This window comes from Dendrobates tinctorius, unplaced genomic scaffold (assembly GCF_039654945.1).
Source record: "Dendrobates tinctorius isolate UK_male_01 unplaced genomic scaffold, ASM3965494v1 ptg000232l, whole genome shotgun sequence".
NCBI lineage: Eukaryota > Metazoa > Chordata > Amphibia > Anura > Dendrobatidae > Dendrobates > Dendrobates tinctorius.
Window position 1 is genome coordinate 18,714,420 of NW_027361899.1, and position 12,976 is coordinate 18,727,395.

A 12,976-nucleotide genomic window follows, 5' to 3' on the forward strand; every position below is an offset into this window, starting at 1 on the left:
GGATCAGTAATGTATGTACACAGTGACTGCACCAGCAGAATAGTGAGTGCAGCTCTGGGGTATAATACAGGAGGTAACTCAGGATCAGTAATGTAATGTATGTACACAGTGACTGCACCAGCAGAATAGTGAGTGCAGCTCTGGAGTATAATACAGGATGTAACTCAGGATCAGTAATGTAATGTATGTACACAGTGACTGCACCAGCAGAATAGTGAGTGCAGCTCTGGGGTATAATACAGGATGTAACTCAGGAGCAGTAATGTAATGTATGTACACAGTGACTGCACCAGCAGAATAGTGAGTGCAGCGCTGGAGTATAATACAGGATGTAACTCAGGATCAGTAATGTATGTACACAGTGACTGCACCAGCAGAATAGTGAGTGCAGCTCTGGGGTATAATACAGGATGTAACTCAGGATCAGTAATGTATGTACACAGTGACTGCACCAGCAGAATAGTGAGTGCAGCTCTGGGGTATAATACAGGATGTAACTCAGGATCAGTAATGTAATGTATGTACACAGTGACTGCACCAGCAGAATAGTGAGTGCAGCTCTGGGGTATAATACAGGATGTAACTCAGGATCAGTAATGTAATGTATGTACACAGTGACTGCACCAGCAGAATAGTGAGCGCAGCTCTGGAGTATAATACAGGATGTAACTCAGGATCAGTAATGTAATGTATGTACACAGTGACTGCACCAGCAGAATAGTGAGTGCAGCTCTGGGGTATAATACAGGATGTAACTCAGGATCAGTAATGTAATGTATGTACACAGTGACTGCACCAGCAGAATAGTGAGTGCAGCTCTGGGGTATAATACAGGATGTAACTCAGGATCAGTAATGTAATGTATGTACACAGTGACTGCACCAGCAGAATAGTGAGTGCAGCTCTGGGGTATAATACAGGATGTAACTCAGGATCAGTAATGTAATGTATGTACACAGTGACTGCACCAGCAGAATAGTGAGTGCAGCTCTGGGGTATAATACAGGATGTAACTCAGGATCAGTAATGTAATGTATGTACACAGTGACTGCACCAGCAGAATAGTGAGTGCAGCTCTGGAGTATAATACAGGATGTAACTCAGGATCAGTAATGTAATGTATGTACACAGTGACTGCACCAGCAGAATAGTGAGTGCAGCTCTGGGGTATAATACAGGATGTAACTCAGGATCAGTAATGTAATGTATGTACACAGTGACTGCACCAGCAGAATAGTGAGTGCAGCTCTGGGGTATAATACAGGATGTAACTCAGGATCAGTAATGTAATGTATGTACACAGTGACGCACCAGCAGAATAGTGAGTGCAGCTCTGGGGTATAATACAGGATGTAACTCAGGATCAGTAATGTAATGTATGTACACAGTGACTGCACCAGCAGAATAGTGAGTGCAGCTCTGGAGTATAATACAGGATGTAACTCAGGATCAGTAATGTAATGTATGCACACAGTGACTGCACCAGCAGCATAGTGAGTGCAGCTCTGGAGTATAATACAGGATATAACTCAGGATCAGTAATGTATGTACACAGTGACTGCACCAGCAGAATAGTGAGTGCAGCTCTGGGGTATAATACAGGATGTAACTCAGGATCAGTAATGTAATGTATGCACACAGTGACTGCTACAGCAGAATAGTGAGTGCAGCTCTGGGGTATAATACAGGATGTAACTCAGTGATGTCTTGATAGTTGGTTGTAGTACTTTCTAGCTCTAAGCTGCGGTTCTTCTGGGCGGTGCCGGTGAATCACTATTACATGCCACCATCTGTCACGCTGTAGACACTTGTGGCGACTTAACCACATCCTATATTCCGGGTCACGCGCCTTTAGTAACACTGTGGATGACAGGAGCAGTTCCATGAGCTGTTTTGTTGCTGTACGCTCCTCTGCCATCCGCTGACAGCAGGCAGGGCTGTGCAGTGAATCTCGGGCAGGGGCTGAATTGCTGCTCAGCAGCTGCACAGGACACGGGATGGAGTCGGAGCAGGACGTGCAGCGCGCGTTGATCAATAACACACACTACAGCCACGCCTCTACGCAACCACACCAACCAATCAGCGCATGGAACGTCATCCAAACCACCACGCCCACGACAGGATTTCTAGCCGCCATCTTTCTTCAGGGTATAATGGCGTCTTTTCCAGTAACCTTGGTAAAAAAAAACACATACGCCACACATCTGTATATCTCGTCTCAGTAACAGACTCGAAGAATAAAATGCACCAATGACGCTAAAATTCCACTTCTGAGTTAATTATACAAAATACACATAAAGGGATTTTGGTTCGTAAACCATTGCCGCGGTCCAGTTTTGTCGTTCTCCCTCCTTCTGCGTAGTTCTTTTCTAGAATTTTCTCTCATGCAGTTTCGGGCGGTGTTTGCTCCGGACTCCCTGAACAAAGATGGCGGCCGTTTCTCTGCGTGACGTAAACGTCTTACGTCCCCTCTCGTGATCATTGACTCCGCCCCTCTGTTGTGAGATGTAGGCGGTGGTGTTGTAGGGTTGTGGAAGGAAAGATGGCTGCAGCTGTAGTTTGGGTGCGAGAGGCTGTGAGCGGCCGGGTGTCGGTGTGTGAAGCCCCAGCAGGAGCGGTGGTGCGGGATCTGCTGCCTGGCCGTGATTCGGTAAGTGACTGTCCGACGTTCTCTACAGCTTTCTCCTCTCTGAGCTGCCACTAGATGGCGCTGTGCTGTCGTATAAACATGTATCGTAACCGCGGCTTTCATTTGTTGATCTGGTGAGAAAAAATGATAGCTGCGGGCTGATTGGCTGTGCAGCATAGCCGCCATTTTTTTTTTTTACCCATTGACTTTAACTGCTGATATGGGAGGCAGCTCAGGCCTAGTGGGTTACCATGTACTATTAGATATGTTGGTCATTAGATGGTTCATCTGCATTTTTTTTTTTTGTTTGTTTGTTTTTTTTGGGGAGAAGCAGTAAAATTGATTGTAAGTGCAGCGTTCCCCTATTTAATGGTCCATTCGCCTGCTCCATGTATCTTAAGTCTGTGTTATGATCGGTCTGTGACCTCTGCTCTGTTCTCAGCGGGGACCTCTGAGCGACTTTTACGTGAAGTGCAATGGCCGTCGCGTCGGTGCAGAGGAGGCGCTGCGGAGCGGGCCGGTGTACAGCATTGAGCCCCGACTATGTGGCGGCAAAGGAGGTGAGTCAGTTATATGTTCCGTGTTTATCAATCTGGCGTCTGATAATCCAGCACAGAAGTGAGAACAACGGGGTCTTGATTCTGGATTAAAGGAGTTTCTCGTCGTTTGTTCCTGATTATCTGGTGTAAATGCCGCCGTTCTCCTGAATCCGGCGCTGTTTTTATTTTGTTCCTGCGCCTCTCTATACCTAAAATATGGCCTCCTTTACTCTGTCTATAAATCTATTCTTTTTAGCCAAGTGGGCTTAGTGTGGACCACACCCACTTGGCGAACAAGACTTGAGTTTTACACAGAGAAAAGGAGGCCATATTTCAGGAATGGTGAAGCATAGGAACTAAAGAAATGCATCACCGGATTGAGGAGAACAGCGGCATTTACACCAGATAACAAAATACAGATTTATTCCAAGAGACAGATCGTCTTTAAGGGGCTCATTCAAAAAATGATAGGAAATTTTATAAAGCAAAGAAATCGACAGTATTTGCCCCCCACGGCTAATGTGATCATTGGCTGCAGTGGTCACCAAAGCACAATCACTGTCCTCACCCAATTTCCCCAAGGACTTAACCCCTTAGTGACGGAGCTAAATATTTGAAATCTGACCAGTGTCACTTTGTGGTGATAACTCTGGAACGCTTCAACAAATCCCAGTGATTTTAATATTGTTTTTGCATGACACATTGTCTTATGATCGTAAATGTAGGTCGCTATGTTGTGCATTTATAAAAAAAAAAAAAAAAAAAAAATCAGAAACTTGAGAAAAATGTTCAAAAATTAGCAATTTTCAAACTTTGATTATCCCTTTAAGGCCGGGATCACACATGCGTGGAATATGGCCGAGTCTCGCATGTCAATACCCGGAACTTGGGAGTGGAGCATGCGGCTCCATGTATTGCTATGCGGCTGCACGCTCTGCGTGCCGGCAGCAGTGTCGGGTATTAACATGCGAGACTCTGCGTTTCCCACGTGTCGGCTTTACATCAGCACCATTTGTAAAATGTTTTTATTTTGTTAGCATTTTAGGAGGTTTAAAAATGGAGCAGTAATTATTCATTTTTTTTTGAGGAAATTTACTAGGTTTATTTTTTTTTTTTTTAGGCACCTATCCAGGTTTGAAGTGACTTTTGGGGTCCTATATATTGGAAAACCCCCAAAAGTGATACCATTTTAAAAACAGCACCCCCTGACATATTGAAAACTGCTGTCAGGTAGTTTATTTAACCCTTCAAGTGATTTTCAGGAATTTTATGCAAAGTGACATTGCAGGAATGAAAATGTGTATTTTTACCACCTAAATGTCGCTGACATCTGAACAGGTTACAACAGCCGTCAGACTCTAAGGCCGCTATTTGGTCGTGAATTGCCATGGCAAACATCAGGACCACACGATCATGACCTGAGGGAACCAATTGGGATAAAGAGGGCGCCCCCACCCTGTTAACCATTTATATGATGTAGTCACTATTGACAGCAGCATCTAAGGGGTTAAATAGATATGGACGGTGCCAACACTGATCGTGGCTGATGCAGTAAGCTGTCAGCTATAGTGGACAGCCGACAGCTGCTGGATTGTCGCCTGTATGGGGATGCTATTCTCTTATATCTCAGGTCAGTAAAAAAGACGTATTGGCGGTCATTAAGGAGTTAAACATTGAAAATTTATTCTGACTTCATCAGTATCAGATTGCAAGGGTCCTACACCATTTTTCTGCATGATGGTTATTTGTACTCAATGAGCATGTCGTCATTATTCTATCTGCCTGCTGCCTTGGGTGGTAAAGTATATGGGAGGGAGGTGGATTTCTTATCTTGCTACACACTATGGTTTTGGTTAACCCTATAGTTCCTCTTTGAATTTTTGAACACGGGTTAATATAGTGACCTTTACTGTAGTTCACTATACTGGACCATTATTTGATGCCACAATACTCCATTCTGGCTGATTTAGAACTTTTATGGTGTGTATTTTCATATACTTATACCCCTGTTTCCTCCTTCCCCTTACCTAAATATTTGCATGTAGGTTAAATTTGCTGCATAAAGCCAACCATACACATTGTGTGTCTTTTTGCCCCCCGAAGGCATACTTATAAATATCTGCATTTAGGATTTGGCTCTTGGCGTATTTAAATTGATGTACCTTGCCATATTCTATATCTAGCTCCTTTGTATAGGGCTTAGGGTATTATACATATTATATCTGTTATGTGGACTTGCCACGCACATTATATGTATATAACCGGGTGGTGTTTTGTAGGGCTTGTTATTGATTCCAGGGTTATAGGTTATGCTAATAACCTTTGTCTATTTTATATGTTTTTAATCTTTTTTTTTTTTTTGGTGTCTTGTATATCTCATGTAATAAAATTGATAATATTTCTATGGTGATCCCTGCTTTTGATGTATGTCTTTGTTTCTCCTGGTGATTTACAGTGCCTACAAGTAGTATTCAACCCCCTGCAGATTTAGCAGGTTTGATAAGATGCAAATAAGTTAGAGCCTTCAAACTTCACACAAGAGCAGGATTTATTAACAGATGCATAAATCTTACAAACCAAAAAGTTATGTTGCTCAGTTAAATTTTAATAAATTTTAAACATAAAAGTGTGGGTCAATTATTATTCAACCCCTAGGTTTAATATTTTGTGGAATAACCCTTGTTTGCAATTACAGCTAATAATCGTCTTTTATATGACCTGATCAGGCCGGCACAGGTCTCTGGAGTTATCTTGGCCCACTCCTCCATGCAGATCTTCTCCAAGTTATCTAGGTTCTTTGGGTGTCTCATGTGGACTTTAATCTTGAGCTCCTTCCACAAGTTTTCAATTGGGTTAAGGTCAGGAGACTGACTAGGCCACTCCAACACCTTGATTTTTTGCCTCTTGAACCAGGCCTTGGTTTTCTTGGCTGTGTGCTTTGGGTCGTTGTCTTGTTGGAAGATGAAATGACGACCCATCTTAAGATCCTTGATGGAGGAGCGGAGGTTCTTGGCCAAAATCTCCAGGTAGGCCGTGCTATCCATCTTCCCATGGATGCGGACCAGATGGCCAGGCCCCTTGGCTGAGAAACAGCCCCACAGCATGATGCTGCCACCACCATGCTTGTCTGTAGGGATGGTATTCTTGGGGTCGTATGCAGTGCCATCCAGTCTCCAAACGTCACGTGTGTGGTTGGCACCAAAGACCTCGATCTTGGTCTCATCAGACCAGAGAACCTTGAACCAGTCTGTCTCAGAGTCCTCCAAGTGATCATGAGCAAACTGTAGACGAGCCTTGACATGACGCTTTGAAAGTAAAGGTACCTTACGGGCTCGTCTGGAACGGAGACCATTGCGGTGGAGTACGTTACTTATGGTATTGACTGAAACCAATGTCCCCACTGCCATGAGATCTCCTGGAGCTCCTTCCTTGTTGTCCTTGGGTTAGCCTTGACTCTTCGGACAAGCCTGGCCTCGGCACGGGAGGAAACTTTCAAAGGCTGTCCAGGCCGTGGAAGGCTAACAGTAGTTCCATAAGCCTTCCACTTCCGGATGATGCTCCCAACAGTGGAGACAGGTAGGCCCAACTCCTTGGAAAGGTTTTGTACCCCTTGCCAGCCTTGTGACCCTCCACGATCTTGTCTCTGATGGCCTTGGAATGCTCCTTTGTCTTTCCCATGTTGACCATGTATGAGTGCTGTTCACAAGTTTGGGGAGGGTCTTAAATAGTCAGAAAAGGCTGGAAAAAGAGATAATTAATCCAAACATGTGAAGCTCATTGTTCTTTGTGCCTGAAATACTTCTTAATACTTTAGGGGAACCAAACAGAATTCTGGTGGTTTGAGGGGTTGAATAATAAATGACCCTCTGAATAAACTTTTCACAATTTAAAAAAAAATTAAACAAAGAAATAACATTCTTTTTTGCTGCAGTGCATTTCACACTTCCAGGCTGATCTACAGTCCAAATGTCACAATGCCAAGTTAATTCCGAATGTGTAAACCTGCTAAATCTGCAGGGGGTTGAATACTACTTGTAGGCACTGTATATGTAAATTTTTTGACATACTGTGGTTGGATCACTCTTAATTAATCTTACTATTGTTGGTGCCCTCCGTATCCCTCTAGATATTGCAAGGGTCTGGCGCCCCCAAGAGGAGCGATTTCCTGGTGCCGTGACTGTGTAGTGGCAGGTCTTGGGTATTGCCGCTCAGCTCCTGTTAAAGTGAATGCGATCTGAGCTGTGGTTACTTGTGCTGTTCATCTCCATACTGTGTACTTCTGTGGTATTAGGTATCAGCTGATCATTGGGGTTACAGTTGTCTGATTTTTTTTTTTTTTTTTTGTTTTTATATTTGATGGCTTGCTAATAATTGGGGGTCTGGGGGTCACACCACTCGGACCCACACGGGTTCCAAAAATTGGGTCTCTTTTGAATGGGAGTGATATTCGGGCATCTGCACCTCCGGTCAGTCATTGTCTGTGACGCTGACAGTTATGGAGGAGTGTTAGTGCTTAACGACCTCTGCCAGTCCCTTAGACAATGAGGACAACCCCTTCAAGAGTCATTTTTTTTCCCCATGATCATTACTTGCAATGTCTCGTAATTACAGCATCCTTGCAATTTTGTGTTTTCACAGGGTTCGGCTCTATGCTTCGTGCGCTTGGTGCACAGATCGAGAAGACCACAAACAGGGAGGCCTGTCGTGACCTGAGCGGCCGACGACTCAGAGATGTCAATCACGAAAAGGCGTAAGAGCAGCTTGTAATATACATATAAGTGGAAATACCTAGTAGATCCTCAAATTACTACTTTTCCTCCATAAAAAAAGGCTGCTTTCTTCCCGATGTAGAACCTCACTTATCCATTGGTTGTGTCTGGTATTACAGCTTTGCCATCTTACACTGATTATGGCTGAGCCGCAGTACCACAGACAGTCTGCAGGCGAGCGTGGCGCAGTTTCTGGTAAAAAGCAGCCATGGTTTGCTAGCTTGTTAAAGGGACATAAAATACAAATTTCTGTGGTGTTGTGCTTGGGGGGGAAAGAAGTGAAGTATCTTCATATCAGACCCCATTTGTATTTTATTAGCATGGCAGAATGGATAAAGAAACAAGCAGAGCGTGAAGACGAGAAAGAACAGCGGCGCCTGGAGAGACTGAAACGCAAACTGGCTGAGCCTAAACATTACTTTACAGATCCAGAGTATCATCGGCAGTGCAGCGACATGTCAGAGAGGCTGGAGGACTCCGTCATAAAAGGTGGTCTCATATATGTAATGATCAGAGGTCTACTTCATCTTTTGTGATCCCTGCTTACTCCCGTTAGATGTCGCCCTAAAGGACCCCATACACATTGGGATAAAGTCTGCGGAACGTGCTTGTGTTTAAGGGACAAGACAACAATCTGATGTGTGGGGGCCGTCTGATGGATGATGTCTGTGAAGAGACATGTCTGGCAGCAGCTTGCTCCATAGATCGTAAAAGAGCTGCAGACGTTTGTGTGTAAGAGAAGTCAGGAGAGAGAGCTGCAGGTGTGTGTGTGGGAAGTCAGGAGAGAGAGCTGCTGACGTGTGTGTGTGTATAGGGGACGTCGGGAGAGAGAACTGCAGACGCGTGTGTATAGGAGAGGTCTCTAGAGAGAGAGCCACAGACGGGTGTGTATAGGGGACGTCGGGAGAGAGCCACAGACGGGTGTGTATAGGGGACGTCGGGAGAGAGCCACAGACGGGTGTGTATAGGGGACGTCGGGAGAGAGCCACAGACGGGTGTGTATAGGGGACGTCGGGAGAGAGCCACAGACGGGTGTGTATAGGGGACGTCGGGAGAGAGCCACAGACGGGTGTGTATAGGGGACGTCGGGAGAGAGCCACAGACGGGTGTGTATAGGGGACGTCGGGAGAGAGCCACAGACGGGTGTGTATAGGGGACGTCGGGAGAGAGCCACAGACGGGTGTGTATAGGGGACGTCGGGAGAGAGCCACAGACGGGTGTGTATAGGGGATGTCGGGAGAGAGCCACAGACGGGTGTGTATAGGGGACGTCGGGAGAGAGCCACAGACGGGTGTGTATAGGGGACGTCGGGAGAGAGCCACAGACGGGTGTGTATAGGGGACGTCGGGAGAGAGCCACAGACGGGTGTGTATAGGGGACGTCGGGAGAGAGCCACAGACGGGTGTGTATAGGGGACGTCGGGAGAGAGCCACAGACGGGTGTGTATAGGGGACGTCGGGAGAGAGCCACAGACGGGTGTGTATAGGGGACGTCGGGAGAGAGCCACAGACGGGTGTGTATAGGGGACGTCGGGAGAGAGCCACAGACGGGTGTGTATAGGGGACGTCGGGAGAGAGAACTGCAGACGGGTGTGTATAGGGGACGTTGGGAGAGAGCCACAGATGGGTGTGTATAGGGGACGTCGGGAGAGAGAGCCGCAGATGGGTGTGCATAGGAGAGGTCGGGCGAGAGAGCCGCAGACGGGTGTGCATAGGGGACGTCGGGCGAGAGAGCCGCAGACGGGTGTGCATAGGGGACGTCGGGAGAGAGAGCCGCAGATGGGTGTGCATAGGGGACGTCGGGAGAGAGAGCCGCAGACGGGTGTGTATAGGGGACGTCGGGAGAGAGAGCCGCAGGCGGGTGTGTATAGGAGAGGTCTGTAGAGAGCGAGCCGCAGGCGGGTGTATAGGAGAGGTCTGTAGAGAGCGAGCCGCAGGCGGGTGTGTATAGGAGAGGTCTGTAGAGAGCGAGCTGCAGGCGGGTGTGTATAGGAGAGGTCTGTAGAGAGAGAGAGAGCCGCAGGCGGGTGTGTATAGGAGAGGTCGGGAGAGAAAACTGCAGACGGGTGTGTATAGGAGAGGTCTGTAGAGAGAGAGAGAGCCACAGACGGGTGTGTATAGGGGAGGCCTGGAGAGAGCTGCAGATGTTTGTACAGGGGAGAAGCAGTCCGATATAATGTATATTTGTCCATTTCTCCTTCGCCTCATTGGGGGGGGGGGACACAGGACCATGGGTCTGACTTTCAGACCATAATTTTTTATTCTATTTTTTAACTTTTTTCATCGAGCCTCTAGAGCCTGCGAGTAGGTGCCCAGATCAGGCTCGATGTGCGCACCCTCTCCTCTGCGCTGAAGCTCAGTCATCCGTGGCGGCTCCATGCCGGGATGCACACCGCTGGTGAGTGAATCCGGTCAGCGGTGGGCACCTACTCGCTGGATCCGGAGGCCCCTTGAAAAAAGTAAAAAAAAAATACAATAAAAAATTATATGTCTGAAGACCAGACCCATGGTCTTGTGTCCCCCAGTGAGTGGTTCGGAGAAAAGGATTTTATGGTGAGTACACAAAAATCCCTGTTTACTGACCGACATGGGTTATTTTCTCAGGAGATGGGATATCAGAAGGACATGTTTAGTTTCCCCAGTCAGAGGATTGTGTCGCTCTTGTGACCCAGCATCATCGTTTGTCTTCCTCAGTAGCAGTTTTAGCCTTGTATCCTTAGGCCTGTGCCACGGTGACATGTCTCTTTCCTTGCACAGGGTTGCAGGCTTCCTCCAGCTCAGCGGTTTCTGCAGATTCAAGTGACACCCGAAAACGCAAGAAGGAAATTAACAGCAGCAAAAAGGAGTCTGGGAAAAAGAAATGCTACTGGTACGCAGGGTCTGTTTGTGGGGATAACGGGTGTTTTTCTTTTGTAAGAAGCTGTAATCAGTCTGCAGCCTGTAGGTGCACGGAATTGGCTTACATTTTTAGAGATTGTGGCTAACCGTTCACAGACCATTTTGCTCCCTGACCGCGCGCCCGTACATGCCCTGCACCGATCTTAACCACTCACCATCTCGTGCAGAAAGCACTGTATAAGGGAGGAAGCCCCAGTAAAATGGTGATTGGCAGGGATGGTGTTACTATGGTGGAGCTAACGAAGATCTCCAGTGCTGTATCATGCAAAGCGTATGCCACACAGAATAATGACTGCAAATAAAATGTAAAGGATACTTATTAAAAAAAAAAAAGTCCCCGCATAAATCAGATTCTTGCTCTTACAAGCCCCTTCTTCCTCTCACCCCACCCCCACCTACTAAACTCATCCTTCAGTCCAAAAGGCTGCTACAATAATGATGGACTGCAACTGCACTGGAATCAAATTGTAGCAGCCTGTTGACGTTTATGCAGAGGGGGAGGTACACGGATTGTGCTGCTTTCTAGTAAATGTTTATCTCACCCCCCGTGCTGGACTCGCAGCTGCACTGCTCAGTACCACTGTATAATCTGCTCCCTGCTACTAGGATTTCGGTCTCATTGTGTCTGCACCCGTAAAATATAATTAATAGAACTTTTATTGCTATACCCAAAAACTTGTAAAACTGGAAAGCATTTCCTAAAATGGAAAAAAAAAAGAATAAATCAATAACATTGATTCAAAAATAAGTTTTATGATCCAGAATAAAAAGAAAAATATATTTGTGTGTCCGGTCTAATAATTGAGTTCTCTCATAGGACGGGATTGGAGGGCTTAGAAGCGTCATCCAGTTCTGAGAGTGAGAGCGATTCGGAGTCCCCCTGTACGTCTGAATCGTGCAGCAGCTCTGACAGCGATTCTGATGGACTGGCACAATGTCCGTCCACTGACCCATCCTCCGAAAACAGCCCAGAATGCAGCCGGGCAGGAAGTTCCCAGTCGGCAGATGTGGAGCAAGCAATGTGCGACCCTGAGGAGCGAGCACAGCGCTCCCCCAGTATTACAGTGACGAAACCCCGTACTGAATACGGAGAAGCAGACGGCTCCATGCAAAAGTCTACAGATGTGGAAAAGCCAATGGTCGACCCAGAGCCAGAGAAACCACCTGCTACTGTGGACGCAGAGCAAGAAACTCCCAGCAGGGTAAGTAACGGGTATATATTTATCAGAGACCACCATCGATTTTAAGAACAGGGGTCCTGAAACTCCCTAGTGTGAATGGATTAACCCTTGATATCCCCCTCCAACATCTGCCATGTATGGGTGACAGTATTATAGAAACTTCTTCATAAACTCAGTGCACATTTCCTAAGGGTGGGTTGGACAGGAATAACAGTCCAGAATATGCTATAAAATATCTTTTCGTTGTTAGGGTCTTTCTGCTGATCAGTAGAGTCCAGTAGGATCTGACCGCACCACACTTTTATGGCTCAATTCTTGGACATCCCCCTAGAATGATAAAATCCTCTGCAGTCGTTAAGGAATATTCATGGTCATGATTTCTTTTGTCTTTCTGGCAGGTTACGGATACCTTTGACCTCCATGCGGTCACCTCGACTTCAGAGCTGGAAATGCTGGGGCTAGAAAAATTGAAGGTAGAACTCATGGCACTCGGCCTAAAATGCGGAGGAACTCTGCAGGAGCGTGCGGCCCGACTCTTCTCAGTGCGTGGACTCAATAGAGAACAGATAGACCCTTCACTGTTTGCCAAACCAAGCAAAGCAAAGAAGAAATAGAAACTTCCCAGAGTATCAGACCTGGACTATACAGCAAGTGTTCATGGAGCCGTGCTCTAAAATAAGCCAAAAACTATGTTTTCTGTGTTCATTTCTATTAAAGGTTCTATATTTTACATTTGAAATGTCCTGATTTCTATTTGTGACATCTACTACAGGAGGAGGAGCAGGTGAGCTGTGATATCTGCTATTGTGAATGCCATGTTATCTACTGTATATAGGTGTTATCAGTCATTGTACAGGAGGAGGTGAGCTGTGACAACCCAGTATCCACCACAGCTCAACTCTTGGCTGTGGTGAGTAATGGCTGAAAGTGTTGGCACCCTTGACATTGTTCCAGAATTTTT

The 12,976-nt window shown here is 46.3% G+C and overlaps 1 protein-coding gene across 1 annotated transcript; it reads left to right on the forward strand.

The window, feature by feature from the left end:
- Window positions 1-2,473: 2,473 nt before the first annotated feature.
- On the forward strand, window positions 2,474-12,745 carry SDE2 (SDE2 telomere maintenance homolog). Its single transcript, XM_073556391.1, has 7 exons — window positions 2,474-2,650; window positions 3,072-3,189; window positions 7,807-7,918; window positions 8,257-8,426; window positions 10,694-10,805; window positions 11,652-12,036; window positions 12,414-12,745. Exons 1-7 carry the CDS (start codon window positions 2,543-2,545, stop codon window positions 12,627-12,629), a joined length of 1,221 nt encoding a protein of 406 aa, XP_073412492.1. The 5' UTR covers window positions 2,474-2,542; the 3' UTR covers window positions 12,630-12,745.
- Window positions 12,746-12,976: the final 231 nt, after the last annotated feature.